Consider the following 12,293-nt stretch of genomic DNA (forward strand, 5'->3'; position numbering starts at 1 on the left):
TGAACACATTGCAAACCAGATTGTTATTGACTCATTTAAAACTCATGAAGAGATCAAATTCTATAAGATTTGCGAGACTTACAATTTAAGTCGAATGATTTACACGAGTTGCATTCTTACTGTTAACCTGTGGCGCGATCATTGGTGGCTGTCTAAGCAAGAAAAAACAGTTGTCACACATTCGATCATTTGTTGTACAATGATTGCATATTCATCTGTTCTAATATGTAAAATAAAAAATATCATCATACAAGTATTAAAAAATGTAAGAGCCATATTGTAAGAGCCATGTGTAAGAGCCATATTGCTAATAGAGTCCTCCACAGTACACCATTCAACTTTTGTCACTGCGGTGCATGGTGCAAAGTTGTATGCCCCAGGGAAATATTCAATCACATGATTATAGTGGAATGAATACCAGCATGTGACTGCATTGACTTGTCACTGTCTCACATGTTCCTGATCAATCGACTTCCTGTCCATCCACTTTAGTAGTAGGGTGGGACGGGATGGCTATAGTCTATATCCTTGCCATCTGTCCTGCTCTCATATGTTCCTTCAGTTCCCCTCTCTTTCTGTTTTACCCATGTGTGCGCGCGCGCGCACACACACACATTATTGATTGTAGGAAATTAAAATAACAAATACATGAGGTAAAAAACAAATTACCCATTCGATCAACTTTTGAGTCTATCTAGATGCTATGATACCCAGGAAACAAAGAAGGATGCGAAGTAGAGCTGATGAGGATTAAAAAAGCTTCGCGTTTGTGTGTGTCATCCTTACTAATCTCTATATAATTCCAATGTTAGCGCATGTACTAATAGTATGTAGTAGTACTACCAAAGATAGTAAATAATATGCTAGTGTTTATGGAGAAAAAAAATTATCTACCAAAAAAGAACCTTCAAGGATAATGCACTGATAGTACACACTGAAAAAAATATTATCAAGTTGGTATGCACATGACTGGACTGCAAAAGAAGTTTCTGAAGTGATTGCCTCCCTTGTGTCAACGTACACACCTGACTTTATATTTTTAATTTTATTTTAGATCTGCACGTATATTACACGTCAGTGTAAACTAAAGATCACAGTAGAGTATAGTACTAAAGGACAACATGAAAATTCCACACACATTTCTTTTCAAAAATGAAATTTTTAAAGAAAGAAATAATTTTGAATTTCAGAGTAATCGTTGCACATCTTTCCCAACAGTGAAATAAAAATGGAGATGTATATATTGTTGTTAAGAAAAACCTAAGATGTACTACCTGTGTACAGTGTTCCCTCGCTACTTCGCGGTTCATCTATCGCGGATTCACTACTTTGCGGTTTGTTTGTTTTTTTGAGTGAAGTAAAGTATCGATCATTACTTCCGCGCTGGGAATTATCGTTCTACAAAATACCATAGATATTTCAACAGGAAAAAGACCAAAAATGTAGCTATATTAGTATTTCTATTAAAATATCATGGTAATTTTGTAGAAAAAAAGAAATAATTGTGTAACAGAAATCCATTGCTATGCGTAAGCGACGAGCCATGATTGTTATCTCCCATGTCGCAGCCAGTTCGCATCAGTTTTTTGGGTTTCTCTGAGTAAAGTTATAATTTTTTTACACTAATTTGTTATTGTACTGTATTAATACCATGATTAATATATTACTTTACACTCACATGATATTGTTGTACATGTAAATATTATTATTGCATATATGTCCCTATTTCGCGGAAATTCGTTTATTGCGGCTGATCATAGCACCATCCCCCGCCATAAACGAGGAAACACTGTCGTACATATACTAAAATTGGAAGGAGACGGAGCTCAACATGGCCACTGACGCTAAGATGACGAGAGTGAGTCTCGTCTCAGCTTCAGTCCAAAAATACATGTGAACCTAACAGTTGTCAAAAACCCCGCGGGCCGGGCTTTGGCCAGGTCTGCTGTAAGGGGTCTCTTTACAAAGTTGAAAAAACAACAACAAACCAACTACTTTGATCAACTGCCTTTCAGGCACACAAAGCACTGTAATGTCTAGTCAGAAACGGCGAGATTTCTGTGCCATGAAGTCTGTGCGAGCATCTGTGATGAGCTTATGCTCACTGTACTTGGGGTGCTCACTTTCTTTCCGTTTCTGAGACGATGATTTTAACCACGCTGTCAACGACATCTTGGAAACAGGTTAGAGCAGTGGTTCAAAGTGTGGTCCGCGGACCGCTAGTGGTCCGGGGTCCCCGAGCAAAAGTCAGGTGGTCCTCGGCTGACAGTCGTCATATCAGCAAAAGTGATGTTTAAAGTGATGCATTCCTCGCATTAACATTTTAATTACAAAGAACGAGGTATATATGTAGTTTTATGTCAACTTATCACTATACGTACTATACGTGCTTCATGGAGACCGTTAGGGTCGATGCGCGCAACGCCGTCATCGCTGTTTACATCAGGAATTTCGCGCAATGACACATCTTAGAGTATTTAGTATCTTTGGTACAACTTAAACAGTGATGAACAAAAATATAGACAGCTCCGTTTCTATTTTGCTTTTTTTTTCCCAGGAGGGTGTCAAACAGTCGTGTTGGAATTTGTTCTGTAATTACAATTTTGTAACGAAATCTGTGTCGAATTTTCATAATGTCTTTTCGTAAAATACTTTACCTTCATAGCATCATCCTCGATTTACACTTAAGCTTAAAATTGTGCGAACATATTAAAAGAAAGAAAAAAAAAATCCTTTAGTTGCGAACGTGTTTCTACATTGTTGAAACAAGGGAGGCAGTCAGTGTAAGCGTTGAATTGGAACAGTTATCGTCTGACATCCTATGATATTCACGTTTGTGCAGCAGTACTTATGCGTCTCTTTGAAATTCCGGAGATCAATCTTTCAGAAGTTTCTTGCAATATTCAGATGCCCTCCATTCAAATGACTGGACACACGTGAAGACACAATTAGTCATCAAACAGGAGAGATAACTCAGGCAGAGAAGTTTCTGAAGAAGTGATTGCCTCCCTTGTGTCAACGTTGTAGATACGTACACACCTGACTTTAAATTTTTAATTTTATTTTAGATCTGCACGTATATTACACGTCAGTGTAAACTAAAGATCACAGTAGAGTATAGTACTAAAGGACAACATGAAAATTCCACACACATTTCTTTTCAAAAATGAAATTTTTAAAGAAAGAAATAATTTTGAATTTCAGAGTAATCGTTGCACACCTTTCCCAACAGTGAAATAAAAATGGAGATGTATATATTGTCGTTAAGAAAACCTTGATGTACTACTTGTGTAGTACATATACTAAAATTGGAACGATACAGAGAAGATTAGCATGGCCCCTGTCGCAAGGATGACACGCACAATCGTGAAGCGTTCCAAATTTTTGTTTTTATCTGTCCACTTTGTTTTTAAACTTTCATCGTACATCTCATACCTGAATTTTTTTAAACAGCTAACGAGAAACTAAAAACAACCTGTGACAAGTCGACACAATGTTCGACCACCATCTTGTATATGTGACGTCATCACAGGTCCCACCCCGAGTTCACGAGCTACCCGTGCCCGTCATCAGTTTGGCAGGTGAGTTGTCACTAACATGGCAAAGCCAGTCATGCAAAGATACCAAGTCCAAATTCGACCTGACGACAAAGGGATGCCATGAGTAGCAGCCTGATACTGGGAGTGCTTGGGTGAGTCCGTCTCTCACCTTCTGGTTACTCACTGTACAGCGAGGACCTCTGTAGGTGTCGTGCTAGTCTTTTACTGTGAAACTGGGTCCATCTGCCATGTTTTGGTGACCGTTTGTTGTCTGAAGAGAGAGAGATCAAACCTCAGTTGATGCAAGGTGTGCAGCAGAATAGTGTGGGCAGTATACTTCTCTAGCAGTACACCATGAATAACACCCACCTCAAAGCACTAAGATAATTTTTTTTATAACACGAAAGCCCGTAATGGGAAAATAATTTTTTTTTTCAGATATAAAAATACTAAAATTTAAGCAAGAACAAATTATGAAAGCTTCAATCTTTGTCATTTCTTTTGTAGACTATAGGTCGTGTGCATTCCATTCTCGACTCGGTGGTAGTTGTTGGTGATGGTGATGAGAGAAAGTAAATTGTGTGTGAAAGGATTGAAGATCTGTGTTAAATACTAATGTTTGTGTAAACAGCGGAATGGCCATTTTTCTGGCTGTGTTCCTGGTTCTTCAGTGCTGCTTTGTCAAGGACCGGGACAGCAAGTCTGGGGTTCTTTGCTTCCGGTGGAAGGGGAGCTTATTCAAGAAAAAGTCCGGTAATTTTTAAAAATAAGTAATTCTCTCAATGGTTGTTATTAACGTACCATTCTCGAATTATTAGACCCAACAAATTACTTGCAGCACGTACCCTTAATGTTTTGTTTCAATTTGTAAATGTTTTCTGCTTTCATGTACGGAGGCCATTTTTTTTTTAAAGTATGACGAAAGTATAGCTAGATGGAAAAATGAACCCAAATTAAAAAAAAAAAACAAAAAAAACTGAGTAGGGTAGATCTCTAGTCAACATGTCATGTTAGATAAACTATGACCAGTACATAATGCCGGTCGGCATATCTCGCGAAATCCTTGTTTACATCACGTGGATGACAGCAACAAACACTTCACGCAAATACCAAGACACACACAGCAGATAGACCCCGGCATGACAGTGAGTTGACTTCTGTCAGGTCACGTGACATCCGACTTCTTTCCCTCTCGTAGGTGAAATCGCGAAGTTGAAAGCAGTGTTTCTCGTGAACAGAACGAAGTATCATGCAGTCTCCCAAGCCACTTAACGATATTTCGCACTTGCTTCACGTTTGACACTGATGTCATCGTTGCTGTTAACTGATGTCACGTTGTTCCAGCAGATTCTGAGACCAGCCAATTCGTCAGGTGGAAATCGGGAACTGAGAGACTACCGGATCCAAAGTCGAGCGGAACTGTCGAAATCAACGAAAGACCCCCTGACCCCTGCGTCTCCTACAGGAGATCCTACCTTCCAAACAATGAGGTTGCTGCTGCTGCATTCTACGGCAGCTTCCACAACGACTGTCTGACGTCACGTTCTGCACCACCACCACCACCATCACCACCACCAGCAACGCTGCTACTTGTCGAGAAGGGGTTTAAAGAGGACAACATTTATGTCACCCCCCAAAATTCACCTCCCATTAATTCTCCTTTTACAACTCCACCGGAGTCTGTCGCCGATGAAAAGGAGCAGGAGGAAAAAGATCCGATCAGATTCACGTAAAAAAGACATTTCACAATGATTGTTTCTACTTACATGTGAATCATGAATGTTCCCACAGCTGTTGTGGAAATGTGTGTTTGTGTGATTATGTCTTTGCGTAAACTAAGAGTATGGCTGGGAGAGCTTACTCAGCATCCAGAGGGTCAACTTTTTAAACGCCAGAAAACCCTTTACTCAGGTTATTCAAACAGCATTTTTGTCACTTGACCATTTTGTACATTTTGTACTTGTCCCACATAAAGACCTCTCTCTCTCTGTCGTTCTGAGCGAACCATCGCATGATCGAGACTGTCAGACAGCAGCACGCGCACGCACACACACACGCGCACACACACGCGCGCACACACACACACACACAAATGTCTTCTCACGGACTGTCAGCAGGGTCTGTGTAATCACATCATGATGTCACCTCCAAACGACAAGGCGGAGGTACACCACGAAGACATTCAACATGTACACGCAGTGTCGCGTGCCTCCCACGTGCTCAGCATGTTGATGTTTGTCTGACGACCTTCTGTCTGGACATCCGACGTTCTGCGGTCAAATTCTAGCACGACAACGAATGTTTTTTTCTTCTTGTTTAAACAGGAATATTTTAACATTCGCGGGTATCCTGGTCAAATGCGAATCTTGCTTTCCTTAATCGAACAAACATGGACGAGTTTTTGACGAAGTTTGGAAAAGTTGTAAAAACAGCTTTGTGGTAAAAACTTTGCCGGATTCGGTCAAACTTTCGTTTGTATTTGTTTCGTTGAAAAGGGCGTTTACTAGCCTGTTTCTGCAAATACAAGTGATGCGCAGTTTGTTTGTGGTATTGTATATAAACACCAACTTTGCGTATTTCATCTTTCCTTTCGTTGATTCTCTTTTCTTCTATCTTAATCGTTATAATACAGTATTGCGTCCACAATAACATGTGCGGGCAAAATAGCTTTTTGTCAAGCAAATATCTTTGCAGTCCAGAGGAGTTTAATATCTCCACAGATTCTAGGTTGACAGAAACCAATAATAAAAAAAGGAACTAATAGATTGCAGATGTTTGTGTACGGAGCATCCCCTACTCTTCAAACACCTGCAGTGTTTATGGGTTGTTTCTCACATGAGGTGGAATGCGAACCCCACACTGTCAAAAGTAATCTTGCCTTTCGCATGTCTCCCCACATACCCTGCCTGTTATACCTGTGGGTGTGAGTTGTCACGTGCTGTAGTCCAGTGATTGATAGGTGTTGTAGATGGTTGAGGAACTCGAATGACTTACACATAAACTTGTCGCCGGAGGGCCCTGGGATAAAACGGTCGACAGAAACTAATTGACAGTCATTAACACCAATTACGAGCCTGATATTCTTAAATGGGAGTCCCTGGCGTGGTTTCAGTCCTAAAACAGTATGTTCGTCAATATTTTATTTCCAAATAATAAGCAGCGTGGGTTAATAATATGTAAATTTCAGTCGAAACCATAGCAACCATTTATGTCGGAATTAAGTCTAAATATATGTCTGTGAGGTGAGTGAAGGAGATTAGACTCCATGTCTAAAGCATCAAATCCACACGACAAAGGCAAAGCAAAGTGTTGGCACAGCATCGGATTGAAAGTCCCCTCAGGTGAGATTAATGCCTGCAGATTAACCTGTCGGAGGTAACTTGCGCTCTGTCTTTCTCTCCCCTCCCCCCAACACACACACCTCCCCGGGTGACACAAGCGAGGTTGAGAGATGGATGTGGTCACGTGACTACAAGAGGCTCGGCAGTGTTGCCAGTCGGCCAAGTCGCTCTGCAGGCCTCTTGCCTCGTGTCTGGTGAGGTGGACCTTACAGGGCTGTCACACACCGTGTCAAAGCATTCGTCGATCGAATCTTCTGGAAAGTGGTTGTTGTGGTCGGAACTTCCTAGCACCGTAAAAATGCATCCAACAAACACTTAACGAGGTTTAGCGCTGATTTGTGGAACCTCTTGTCAGTGATTTACTGAAGGACCGGCAAGAAATTCAACAATTTGGATTTCACGCTGAAATTACTGGATTACCATCGTTTGGCTCAATTTACTCGGACTCCAGCCAAGAGCATTTAAGTTTCGTACTTTGCAGAAGTGTAGATGAGGGAGGAAAAGCTTGTGCTCTCAGTCCAGCTGGGTCACTCCTCGCCGCAGTGTTGTGACAGCGCGCTGCAGCAGGTGACGAGCATGTAACGGTGACGTGCTGACAGGGTGGAAGATGGATGACCTGGATGACGGCACGTCACCTCTTCCGACAAACAAAACCAGCTTGGACGGATTTGAGGAGAAGAGACACCTGGTCAAGTGGATTATACCGTATGTAATTATGATAAAATACTTTATGCGCACATCATTAAAGCTTCCAGTTTTTAATTGCGATTAATTTTAAACTCGGATGTTTGTCTTTTTTTGTTGGCTTAGTCGGTCATCGGTCACACATCAGTACTCGTTGTCATGTATTCCTCTTTCTGTGTGTCGTCTGCAGTGTGTCTGTCTGTTATTTATCCTTTGTGAGGGTTGTCCTTCGTTCTGTCTTCTGTTGGCTGTGTTGTGTGTCGATACAAACATCTGTCCGAAGTTAGACTGACAATGTAAACTGTCCTGAACATCTGTCACTTGACACTTATCACTTGAACCTACTGACCGTTTCCAGTCCGATGAAGCTAGCTTCTCTCTTGGTGGCGGTGGGGGTGCTGGTGGTGGTGCTGGTGGTGCTGGTGGTGGTGGTGGTGGTGGTGCTGGTGGTGGTGATGATGGTGGTGGTGGTGGTGGTAGTGGTGGTGGTGTTTTACGCCGAGCCAGCAACTAAGGCTATATGTCATGGTCTTGTGCCCGAAGGCAGACGACAAGGAAACACGTAAATATGTCTGACAAAGATTCATCAACACCATGTGGACACATTCTTAGGTGATGTTTATTGACTTCAGTCTCCCCATAAACTGGACATTCCGAGGCTACTGCACCCACCGACTTGCTCATTCAGTTGCAAGTTTTCAGTTTTCTCTCATGATGACTAGTCAAAACATTTATTTTCTTTTTTTTTTTTGAATGTTCCGCTGTAAAGTCAAGTGACCTTGATCGATCCAATGAAGCTGGGTTCACGACCTTTGACCCCAGCCGTCTGCGGCACTTGCAGCTGCATGGCCGAGTCTGTGACACAATGCACAATGCTGAGGGGGAGTGCCGTGGGTCTGCTGTCTCATGCTGCACCCCAGTTCCCACCCTGCGCAACCCAGTCGTCTCGACCTTTCTCTCAAAAGGACCTTTAAATTATTCAGGAGTGCATGAAGGCACGGGGAGACTCGTCTGTCCCCGAGAGACACCAAAGCAAAGAGAAGAATGAATGAAAGAGACGACGAGAGAAAAAAAGCAAAGGAAAGAGCGAGTGATATATTAGGAAAGAATGAAGCAGATGGGTTTTGGAGGCTGAATTTTACAGGTTAGGTTGATATCTCCTACATCTACTGATATGTGAAAAAACGCAAACCATTCAGTTGGTCTTTAGTGGTCATACACTGTGTGTAGCTCCGGGGTTTGCATGAAGATGCCGACTTACAGCCAGCCTCCAGGTAACAGTGACAGGTGTTGTCAGTGCATGCATGAAGCAATATAACTATAAGGCTAAACTTGCTCAGTCCTCACATGCCCGTGTCCTGGTGAGTCACCATCGTCTGAATTGTTTAATCCTGACACCCCGAATAGTTCCGAGGATATTCCATTGTCTAAATTGTTAAATCGCGGTCTTAATGAAGTGGTTTTAATGAAGTGCTGTTGTCTGAATTGTTTAATCCCGACAGCCCCATAGTGCTGGTAACCTTTGCCATCTTCCTCGTCATCTTCATCTACAACGCCTGCATCCTCAAGCACCGCCCGCCTCCCAGTCGCACGAGAGTGGAGCAGGTGAATGAGCAATGGCAGACAACCTTCGACGGGGCCCAACGCCGTGCGGGAAGGAGGAGAACCCCGACAAATCTCGGGTGGTGAGGTTTGAAGGGGTGCAGGTGGTGAAAGGTGAGGCACGTCCTCCAATGAGGCAGACGAGTGGTCAAAGTATAGAGGAAACAGAGAGGTTGGCCGGCGCAAGGGTGCTGCACAGGTGGGCAGGTAGACAGAATAGGATGGACGAACAGGTAAACAGAACAGAGAGACAGGATAGACGAACAGAAGGGCAGGCAAGATAAGAGACAGAAAAGACCAGCAGACTGAGAAGTAGAACACGCGGTAAAACAGGTAAACATGACACGAAGATTGAGATAAAGGAAATCGACAGGTAGGTAGATAGCATAGACAGGCAACCAGGCAGACAGACAGATACCGGGATAGAAATACGGGTAGACAGACGTGCAAAAGGTAGGCAGGCAGACAGACACACATACTGAGGTACAGACAGGCAAGCATGTTGTAAAATGCCAGCTTACCTGACACTGCTGTCCAGTGAGTCACCACCATGTTTGTAATTACAAAGTTTGTAGAAGAGACAGAGTGTATAGTAGAAGACCTTTTCTCTCGTACAGTGTACACAATTTTCTGTTTGTGGTTGTGCCGTGAAAGTACTTTAATAGTAACAATCATGACTTGTACTCACACACCACCCGATGGAGGAGTTCAGTGCACTTACAAGGTGTCTACACACATGCTACACTCACTGACACACTTACACACGCACAAAATAAACGCATAAACTCAAACGAATTTTTAGCAGCCAAAGCTTTTCATTTGCTCATCCCTTGGACATCCATGAAAGGATGATGCTGGACGCTTGTAAGCTTAGGTCCCCTCCCCACCCCACCCCACACACACTGCGTTTTACCTTCAGTCTGATGAGTGGCACACAGCCTGTGACCTTTCACCTTCAGTCTGATGTATAGCTAATCATTATGTGCCCACACGCTCTGTAAGATATTAATAGCTAATTATAATGTGCCCACAATTAAACTGTCAAACATTAACAGCTAATCATTGTGTGCCCACACGCTCTGTACAACATTAATAGCTGATCACATGTCGTGTTGTTCTGTCAGGTATTAACAGCCGATCATAAAATGCACTGCTCATCTAATGTTCATTTTGTTCACTCGGGGAGAACGCTTGCTGCTGACTTCTACAAGCAGTTACTGTCCCTGATTAGCCAGGTGTCTGTGAAATGACAGGTGTAAATAGATGGCGGTCGTAAATCGGAGGAGAGGGGGCCGAGGCCTGTGGTATGAGGATGGCGAGGTGTAAGGTGGGCAGCTGGTGATGCGCTGTGATTGCCATCTTGTACTCTGTTTGTGGCAGTGACATACAGTTATTACCTTTGTCACACAATGCCTTATTCATGTACTGGGCCAACGTGTGAAAACACACACACACACGTGTGTACAGGTTTACTTACAGCAGGAAGATGACGGACTTTCTTTTAATTTTTTTTTCCTTTCGCGCCTTCTTTTTCCGGCTTTATATTTTTAGTAAATGTGCCTTTGTGGCAGAAAGAAATAATGTTATTAGATTGATTGTAGGCGTCAGTCAATATTTGTGGTGTTATTATTGCTCTTGATTATCGTTTAACGCTCGTAAAATGGGCTTCTTGACTGTGTACATTCATGATTACGTGTATGTGTATGTGTTTGAACATGTGAACGTGTGTCTGAGAGAGCAAATAAGAAAGAGAAAGATAGAGCGCAGAAGGAGGAGAGGTTTAAAATTACCCTAACATGATTGTGTTTTGTTTTCAGAATCCTAGCATCGTGTCAACCAGGTATCCGAGTTCACCAAGACCTCAGGAAGACCTCACGAGTCTCCCCGTCTCTCCGTCACCAGCAGATGTTCGATCAAACTAATCATTCTGTGGGACTCGTCCCTACAGTCGGGAGGAAGAGAGAGAACACTAGTACTATTCTCAAGAACGAGTTAATCCTTACGGAGATTGTTTTCTGTTCTCTCCTGTTAACCAGAGTCGTGGTCGTCTTGGAACCTCGAATCTTGCTGGGCTAGGTTGTGCTAGGCTAGGTTGTGCTAGGCTAGGTTGTGCTAGGCTAGGCTAGGCTGTGCTAGGCTAGGTTGTGCTAGGTTATTATTACTGACGAGGGAAGGTCTTGAAGTCGCAGATGTCATCAAGGTGCAGCACTCACCTCGTCCAATGCCGAGCTTCTGAATGTTCACTACTTAAGTTCGGATCATGGGACCGAGAATAAGTAATAAAATGTTCGCTGACGACACTATGAACAGTGAGACCACTTTAGGTCTCTCTCTCTCTGAACCACACCCCTACCCCACCCTGTACACGAGTACACACGAACTATTGTACACTCGCACGTGCATGAGTGCTACTGTGTTACTGGCTTGAACTTTAACCCTTGTATGTTTATCGATGCGATCCTCGAACGCCTAACACGTTTTTTTTACAATAGCTTAATCCCTCTGTATCTGTCACAATATTATTTTTGTACAGTCCACATACAATGTCTGTAATAATACCAAAGCATGTAAAAGAAGAACATGGTCAATAAACAACAGCAGTCAATGAACATTTACAAGTGCTACCAGCCTGTACGAAGTTGTGTGTGTGTGACCGTGTTTTTATAGCACCAGAAGTCGAATATTTCTATGAAAGGTATCGGACTACAAACACCACAAGTCAGAGAACAATCCGAGTTGAATCATTGTCTAGGACTAACATCACAAAGGGATTTTCTTTTATCTTCTATGGTGTTGTTCTCACACTTGCCGACTATCAACACCCTCCATCCTCGCACTACAACAGTGTAACTCACTCGTGCCGAGCTACCAATGTGTCAAAAGCCCGCAAGACCCCGTCCACCCCAACTCCCTGACCTCAGCCGCCTGGTTAGTGACGTCACACCACCCGACCCTCCCCCTGTCACCCTGCAGTAGCGGCTCATCGGTAACCTTATCAAAATGGCCACCTCGGGGGATGCGTTAAATTTTGTCAAGATGTCCAATTGCACTCCATGAACTGCGCTACAGGATTAGGACCACTTCTAGTTGAAGTCCGGACCCTAGTTATTGTAAATTTGCTTTTTTG

General features: G+C 42.9%; 1 protein-coding gene, 1 long non-coding RNA gene and 1 other non-coding gene across 4 annotated transcripts; all 3 read left to right on the plus strand.

The window, feature by feature from the left end:
• Positions 1 to 3,279: 3,279 nt before the first annotated feature.
• Positions 3,280 to 3,386, plus strand: LOC112573022. The gene has a single exon (XR_003101131.1). It is a non-coding gene; the product is annotated as a U6 spliceosomal RNA (small nuclear RNA).
• Positions 3,387 to 3,622: 236 nt separating this feature from the next.
• Positions 3,623 to 5,500, plus strand: LOC112572582. 2 transcript variants are annotated; one of them, XM_025252322.1, is made up of 3 exons: positions 3,623 to 3,691; positions 4,171 to 4,292; positions 4,884 to 5,500. In XM_025252322.1, the coding sequence occupies exons 1-3, from the start codon at positions 3,660 to 3,662 to the stop codon at positions 5,270 to 5,272; spliced, it is 543 nt and encodes a 180-aa protein (XP_025108107.1). In that variant the 5' UTR covers positions 3,623 to 3,659; the 3' UTR covers positions 5,273 to 5,500. The 2 variants fall into 2 exon arrangements, with proteins under 2 accessions (XP_025108107.1, XP_025108108.1); XM_025252323.1 differs by having other exon boundaries at positions 4,887 to 5,500.
• Positions 5,501 to 6,983: 1,483 nt separating this feature from the next.
• Positions 6,984 to 11,779, plus strand: LOC112572944. Its single transcript, XR_003101110.1, has 3 exons — positions 6,984 to 7,585; positions 9,067 to 9,280; positions 10,984 to 11,779. It is a non-coding gene; the product is annotated as an uncharacterized LOC112572944 (long non-coding RNA).
• The last annotated feature ends 514 nt before the right edge of the window (positions 11,780 to 12,293 follow it).

Source organism: Pomacea canaliculata, linkage group LG9, assembly GCF_003073045.1.
Source record: "Pomacea canaliculata isolate SZHN2017 linkage group LG9, ASM307304v1, whole genome shotgun sequence".
In the NCBI taxonomy this organism is placed as follows: Eukaryota; Metazoa; Mollusca; class Gastropoda; order Architaenioglossa; family Ampullariidae; genus Pomacea; species Pomacea canaliculata.

Bases quoted from the DNA above. Each gene is read 5' to 3' on its own strand.
- LOC112572582 (XM_025252322.1), top strand. From the start codon at position 3,660: ATGAGTAGCAGCCTGATACTGGGAGTGCTTGG. The intron at 3,692-4,170 runs GTGAGTCCGTCT...TTGTGTAAACAG, and splicing joins CTGATACTGGGAGTGCTTGG to CGGAATGGCCATTTTTCTGG. The intron at 4,293-4,883 runs GTAATTTTTAAA...ACGTTGTTCCAG, and splicing joins CTTATTCAAGAAAAAGTCCG to CAGATTCTGAGACCAGCCAA.